General features: G+C 45.0%; 3 protein-coding genes across 3 annotated transcripts in view; all 3 read right to left on the reverse strand.

Moving 5' to 3' along the window:
- Positions 1-10: 10 nt before the first annotated feature.
- BDBG_07903 (MFS monosaccharide transporter) lies at positions 11-4,483 on the reverse strand. Its single transcript, XM_002621639.2, has 5 exons — positions 2,937-4,483; positions 1,858-2,822; positions 1,780-1,785; positions 1,349-1,716; positions 11-1,259 (listed from the first exon to the last, which is right to left on the reverse strand). Exons 2-5 carry the CDS (start codon positions 2,780-2,782, stop codon positions 963-965), a joined length of 1,596 nt encoding a protein of 531 aa, XP_002621685.1. The 5' UTR covers positions 2,783-2,822; positions 2,937-4,483; the 3' UTR covers positions 11-962.
- A 1,827-nt stretch (positions 4,484-6,310) lies between these two features.
- Positions 6,311-6,520, reverse strand: BDBG_17689 (uncharacterized protein; the record flags this gene model as incomplete). The annotated part of the gene is made up of 1 exon (XM_031725349.1): positions 6,311-6,520. The coding sequence occupies exon 1, from the start codon at positions 6,512-6,514 to the stop codon at positions 6,311-6,313; it is 204 nt and encodes a 67-aa protein (XP_031580447.1). The 5' UTR covers positions 6,515-6,520.
- A 14-nt stretch (positions 6,521-6,534) lies between these two features.
- Positions 6,535-7,381, reverse strand: part of BDBG_17690 (uncharacterized protein) — a gene marked incomplete at both ends in the record, with an annotated part of 4,048 nt that continues 3,201 nt past the window's right edge. The window contains one exon of the mRNA XM_002621641.2: positions 6,535-7,347. Within this exon, the coding sequence (XP_002621687.2) occupies positions 6,535-7,347 (813 nt within the window). The remainder of the gene's footprint in view (positions 7,348-7,381) is intronic.

Genomic DNA, 7,381 nt, shown 5'->3' on the forward strand with positions numbered 1-7,381 from the left:
GCAGAGTATAAATTAAACAACATGCAACACAGAACAAGTGTAAAATATAGCTTCTGTAAACATCTCCTCAAAACGTTTGAACCATTGCATGGTCTTCTATCCTATTCTCACGGGTTTCAACGGTTGGATAGATAACCGAGAATGTGGCCCAGCGGGGTTAACTCGAGGAAAGCAAGCTAGTGATGCGCTAGTGATTTGGGGTATAGTATAGACGAAGATGGGGGGTTATGTTATGGCCAAAGCAGATTATTATAACTCGGAAAACAAAACAGCCCAAACAAGCGTGCATACATGCATACATTCATACACAGATGGAAGGCAGATACATATGTATAAAAAATCGACGAATTTTCTTTCTCCTCGTCAGAGATGGGGATGGGGGCGAGTAGAATTCATGGATATTAGGAGAGATTGGGAAAAGCAAGAACTAGAATAAGAAACCCAGAATGTTTCGTTTTTAAAGGCGAACGAAAAAGAAAAAGAAAAGGAAAAGAAAGGAGATAAGAAAATATGGAAACAAAAAGCTGGAAGATAAAAAAATCCAGCAGTAGATCAAATAAACTCATATCGTATCGATCTGGTGAGTTAACTCCCAATATATCAATTTACGATGAAGTGGAAAGCAAAAGTAATGGGACAAAGAAAACCGCTAACGAATAATAAAACATAGATGGAAGGGTAAAAGGGTAGAAAAGGAGAAATTAGAATTCAGAAGGGGGAGGGGGGGGGCGCGCTGAAGTTCTTGCTCTTTAGTTTTTTCTATTTTTTTAAAATCTTTTCCAGCAAAAAGCGCGTAGTGGATTAGCGGTGAAGGTGAAGCATTCATTGGCGTCTGTTAGTGAAGGGCATATACACTAAATAGATTGAATGTGATTCTCGTCTAATAGCAAGAGGCACGTTGAAGCTCACAGACCATGGCAGCTCATTCCGCATGTTTTTCATGTAGCTGTACTCGACCGGACCTAGACGGTCTCGGCCTCATCTTTGGTCACCGAATCCTTTCCAACACCGTTTTCAGACGAGGCCAAGCCCATGCGGGTAGCGAAGGTCTCATGGGGCTTCCATTTGCTGCTGTTCTTAGCGCTGCTCTCTTCGAACAAGCGATCGACTTGCTCGAGGGACAGTCCCTTTGTTTCGTAGACGAAGAAATAGGCAAAGAGCATGGAGATGGTGCAGGTTGTACCCCAGATGAAGAAAACTTTCGAGCCCAGGTTTGCCCTTTCAGGGTCGACGAGGTATGGAGTGATAAGGGCGAGGATCTGTGTGTTTGGTGATTAGTTTGAATTTATTTTGATTATTCGAAGTATGCAGCTCGGAAAAAAAAGCGATGATACGATAGGTAACTCACATAGTTCCAAAGCCAGTTAGAGGCAGTGGAAAGAGCAACGCCTCGTGCACGGATAGGCAAGGGGAAAATCTCTCCGATCAACACCCACGCGCCTGGTCCCCAAGTGGAGGCAAATCCACAGATGTAGATGCAGACGAATACGATCAAGCATATGGAGGCTACGTTGGAGCCAGGGAGAGCAGTGCCAACAGCAGCAATGATGAATTCACAAACAAGCATAACCGCTGCTCCCCAGATAAGGAGGGTTCGACGCCCGAAGCGTTCGATGATGTAAAACGAGGCCGGTGTAGAGGCAACATTGACGACGTTGGTAATGATGGTAATTAAGAAGGCGTTTCGTATTCCACTTTGCTGGAAGAAAGTAGTTCCTGTGATGTCGTTAGCTTATCATGGGCGCTTGCGCATTATTCCATTTGATTTAGGGAGCATACCATAGTCTAGAGTTTGGAGGTTGAGTCAGAATTTATGTTCAGAATGATAGATGGATGATATAAGAGTATAAAACTTACAGAAAATAAAGTTAACACCAGTGAGTTGTTGGAACATCTGTAATGCAGTACCGAGAATAACGCGACGGAAGTTTCCGCTTGGGTTAAGTCCACCTTTGAAGCAGTCGATCCAGCTGGTACTGCTAATCCTGGACTCATATTCATAGTTGGCGACGATTTCTGCGAGCTCTGATTTGACGTAATCTGAATCGACATGCTGTCCACGGATGCGGGAGAGAGAGCCAGCAGCTGCGTCGAGCTTGTTCTTTTTCACGTAATAACGCGGAGATTCTGGAAGAAAGTAGAGCCCCACGCCAAGGATAAGGGCCCAGAGCAGCTGCAGCCCGATAGGAATGCGGTAGGACGCAGAGTTGTCGAGGTTTTGTGTTGCTTGGTTGACACAGGCGGAAACCAGAAGACCAATAGTGATAGCCCATTGGTAAACGGAGACCATGGCACCGCGAAACTTCTTGGGAGCAATTTCAGAGACGTAGAGGATCACGACTGACGAGATACCGCCAACACCCAGACCAGCAACAAGTCGTCCGCCAATGAGGGGATTAACCTGGGTTGAGGCAACCTGGATGGCCACACCGATTGAAAACAAGAAGGAGGAGAGCATAATGGTATAGCGACGACCGATGGCCTCAGCTATTGAGCCGGTAACGAGAGCTCCCACAAAAGTTCCAAGGGAGAGAACAGATACAATAAGAGACTTTTGCTGGGTTGCGATGTTGAATCCAGTTTCGTCGACAGACAGGGGGACGGGGCGGCCAAAGGTTCGCTTGAAAAAGCTCATGCCCAGGACGCCGTTGATGTAACCAGAGTCATATCCGAAGAGGATACCTCCAAACGACGCGAAGGCGCAGAGAATATATGCTCTGGCTGTCATGGGAGCCTCGACGCGGTTCACGTCAGAGGTCCATGTTATGTCATTTGGCGCCATGGTTGTTGCTTGGGAGCTGGGAACTTGCGGTCAACAGCTGCTACAGCTAATGTTAGAAAAAAGAAAAAAAAAAAAAAAAAAAAAAAAGGCTGCGCTGGATACTAGAAGGACAAATACAGTGGTAGAGGGACGAAGCTACGAAGAGCTCACTCACACACACTTAGACAGACCTATGAACTTAAGTTTGTTCGAATAGACGATTACGAAACACGAGATTTTTCTGTTATTGGAAGCGATGGTTGTTCACACTTGTAGGCGATAAGAGGAGAGACGTCGTTTGTATGTAGTGAAAGTGAGGTGAAGGTGAGGAGGAGGAGATCAAGATAGAGAGAATAGATAGATATGGCGGGAGTTGCGAGGTCTCGAGATCAGTTGGAAAGCGGGGGAGGAGGAGGAGGAGGAGGTTTTATTATGGAAATCCGACCAAACCATGTTCTTGTGCGTGGTAGAGCTTATAGAGCTTCTTAGCACAGCGTGCACCGTACCAGCAAACACCAACGGCTTTGGGCCTCTATATTTCTTTGCCATCCTCCTCTCGGGGGTTTAAAAAAGCATCTATGCGCGCTCCTCAACTTTAAACCTATTCTAAGTTCGCTTGTTGAACTGACAAGTGCGAATGAGAGAAACCAGAGACAACAGAGCGTAGGACTTGACTTTGAACCACGGTATAAACCTTCCATACTTTGGTCTAGAGTTTGATTGATCTCCGCGTGTCAAGCCTGGTAACTCTGGGTACAAAATGGTTTCTCCAGCCACTGCAAGAGTTAAACTTGGAATCTCTGCGTAGAAACACCTCTTGACGTTGGAGGGTCTGAATTCTTGTATAGGATCTATCTATACCAACGGCAAGCCCCATGGGTAAAATACGCATCTCTGGAGGAAAGTTCAAGATATCTCAAAAGAAGGTCTAATGATGGGCACTGATTCATGTCCCATCATCTTCTAACAGGAAGCTATTTGTAGTCTTTCGGTGCTGCTGTACAGCCCCAACCAAGAGGTGATGACGCCAAGATTCATAGCCCAGCGGCGTTGTGTGTTTCTTCCTTTGAAAGCGCCACACACATATCATATCGTCAGGCAAGCAGGCAAGCAGGTAAAGCAGGTAAAGCAGGTAAAAAAGCAGTTAGTTCTTGAAGAGCAGTAATGAGATCCAATACCGGCTCCATGGTAACTAATCGTGAAATGCATGAGCGCTCTCTCCTTAGCCATGTTTCCTCTCCACGAAGAGGAGGGAGAGAGTTGGGGAGGTGGGGGAGATCGAAAAAACTCTCTGGTTCAAAAAGGTAGTAGTTTCAGTCAGCTGTGGGAAACTCTGGTTGTCCATTTATTTAACCTTCGGCAATAGGCTCAAAGATCTAAACTTTAGCCCTGCTGATCATTGGCTCAACCGTTTGAACTTGTTTTGCAGCGATATTTTGAATTTTTCGGAGCATTGTCAGCCCACACCTCTCACCTTTTGGTGGGGGGGGGAAACCTGGGGGGGTGTTGCCAGAACCATCTCCTGGCCTGCACGCGGGTCCCATCTCTGAAATATAATATGTTGTTAATATAACCTACGCTGCATAGCATAGTTAGTTAGTTAGGCTAAGCTAGCTCCGAGAGTAATGAGAGTTCTTCTGAGAGAATTTAAACTACTTAAGCGCCGGCTGCGGCTCTGCGCCCTCGAAACTTTACCACCCCATCCGGTATCAGCCAGGTAGGTATTGCGCTGTAAGTTACAAGACCGGAACAAGGTTTCGTATTTCTACTTTCTTGTTAACATTAAAAAAAGTAAGATTGATTGAATGAAAAGGAAAAATAAAAAATAAAAAATAAAAAATAAAAAATAAAAAATAAAAAATAAAAAATAAAAAATCTAGTGAGAAAGTCACAATGAGATAGTTATAGTTAGGATGCCATAGTTACAGTTTCACTCATGAGCTTCTCTTTTCCGTGAAAGTATTGCAATACCTGTCACGCTTCCCACAAGATCTTTGAAATCTAATTATGGATCATCATGAAGTTGCCTGCTGATATCCTTCCATCTCTCCTATTAATTCTTAGTAGCTTTGTCTTGGCATTGCACCTAACTCTGCAATCAGTTAGCACGTCAAGACCCGTTCAGGTGTTTGAGTAGCATCATTATATATATATATATATATATATATACATCTATCTCTCTTAGATAGAAACCCCAGGTTAAGGACCGTGTTTCTTGCTGAGAAACTTCTCATGCTAATTAAATGCAACGGTATTTTACAAAAGGGGGCGAGTTCGCCGGGGAAATGTCACCTCGCTAAGCCTGTTTCTGTTATGTTTCCCCCCCTCCGGTTCTCGACTAAATAAGTTGAATTAAGCCATTTTCAACCCATTTTCAATAAAATTCAAATTCAACTGCAACCTTGCGAATCCAGGACATAATAATAATTATAAGTTAGTTAATATACACAGTCAAGTCAAGCTCCAGGTTATATAAACTGAACTAGCTAACTGACTAAGTAGTTAGCGGCTAATAATAATAATAATAATAATAATAATAATATATCCATATGGGGGAATCCATGTCCATTTGTCCATTTGTCCAACCAAGTGTGGGGGGAGGGTGTCACGTGGGATGGGGCTTGTGGAGGAGGCTTAGCTTAGCTCAGTTTAACTCTGTGGATGATTTGTCATGATTATTTAATAATAATTTGGGCAAAACAGGTTAAAGAAGAGCGAGATTTTTTTGACTCTAACCAAGTTCGGTTAGTGTTTTCATTTCCCGGACCGAACAACCGGTCATCATCATCCACTTATTATAGTGGCGGCGTATTTTATTTGGCTTGGAACAGGAAAACTGGAATTGACCTCCCTCCATCTACTCCGTACATTGTAACATCATAACCACCGGACCGAACCTCTTATTATTATTATTATTATTATTATTACGATCATAATAACCTCCTTGCTTGAACCATTGCCCAATCATGTCAATGAATGTCATGTCACCGAGAGAAAGCATGCGGGTTGATGCTTAATTGCCGTCGGTTGCCGGCCATCCCGCGCTTCTTCTTGCCAGGCAGGCTGGTCAGACAGATATTTAACGATATCAAATTACTAGCAAAATGAAATGAAACAATTTCCCTGCGGAATAATAAAAATAAAAAAAAAAAAAAAAACCAAAAAAGAAAAAAAAAATAAAAGACATAATAATAACTGCACCATACCCTAAAACGCCAGATCACCTTATCCAAAAAAAGAAAAACCAAAAGAACGCCAGACCAGAGAACCATCATCTTATTATTCAACAAGGGAAAAGCAAAAAGAAACAGGACCTGAGATACAAAACAGTCCATCAAATATAAACAAACACTTCTGCTGTCCTCTCTACCTCCTCTTTTTTTTTGGATTTATTTTTATTTTTGATTCAACTTGAATATTCAATAAGATGTCTATGTTTTATTTCCTTGAAAGTCAGCAAAGGAATTTTCCATGCGCGCTGTTGTTAAGGCACACCAATACATTTAACGAAGCTAAAGGATATTGAAAGAAATAGGAGGAATACTCACCTCATTGCTCGTTTCTTGATCCACAGCTCTCGTCGTTACTCGATTGCACGGGATTCCTATCATCATCATCATCGCGCATCATCGCCATTGTTTCTTCAAAGTCCTCTGCTCTAAACTGACTCGCGTTAGGCTGGGCCGAGCTGGACCCTGTTGGTGACGGAATCTGCGCAGGCCCCCCGGGAGTATTTCCATTGTCCACCTCCATCTCTTCTTGACCAGGCTGGCCTATGTTGCTGGGTTGAGCCGAGCTGGACCCTGTTGATGACGGAATCTGCGCAGGCCGCCGGGAGTATTTCCATGGTCCACCTCCATCTCTTCTTGACCAGGCAGGCCTACGTTGCTGGGTTGCGCCGAGCTGCTGGACCCTGCTAACGATGGAAGCTGCACAGGGTATCCAGGAGTGTTGTCGTGGCCAATCGGTTCTATCATTTGCATCGATTCATCGAAGTCTTCTGCTGTTAACTGACCCGCGTTGAGTTGGGTTGGGCTCAGCCGGGTTGACGCTGGAATCTGCCCAAGGTCTCCGGGAGTATTGGCATGGTCCATCTGTTCCGCATAACGTTGACCCACGTCGGATTGGTCGTCGATACACCTTGGGTCATAAAACTCAGTGAACCACGATCCGACAGACGTATCGAACTGTGCCTCGTCCGGAAGACCGCCTAATGCTGCATTCTCTGGGTTGCCATTCTGCGTAGGAGCTGTCTCCATACCGTTGGCTGATGCTGCGGGTACGCTAGGAGGGGCCCAATCTATCCTTTGACCTCGTGTGGGGTTCGCGGGCTCTTGAAATACAGCTGGGTCTGGAGACACACCACCATTACCGCACTGTAACTCGGCCGGATAAATATTTTCTCTGTTCTCTCGGTTGTCGTTCGCGTATCGAGCTGGATAGCCATTCTCCTGTGGCGCTGGGTGTACGCCTGCGGGCGTTTCAGCGGACGTGGGTACTGTCGGGTGTCCATTCGGCTGTGAGATGGGTTGAACCCGCGGCGCACCGCCGCTTCTGGTGCCCTGCTCGGGGTCGGTTGAGATATGCTAGGTGATAGGTGCCAAGCCCGCCTTCCGCCTT

Source organism: Blastomyces gilchristii, assembly GCF_000003855.2.
Source record: "Blastomyces gilchristii SLH14081 genomic scaffold supercont1.21, whole genome shotgun sequence".
Lineage (NCBI taxonomy): Eukaryota > Fungi > Ascomycota > Eurotiomycetes > Onygenales > Ajellomycetaceae > Blastomyces > Blastomyces gilchristii.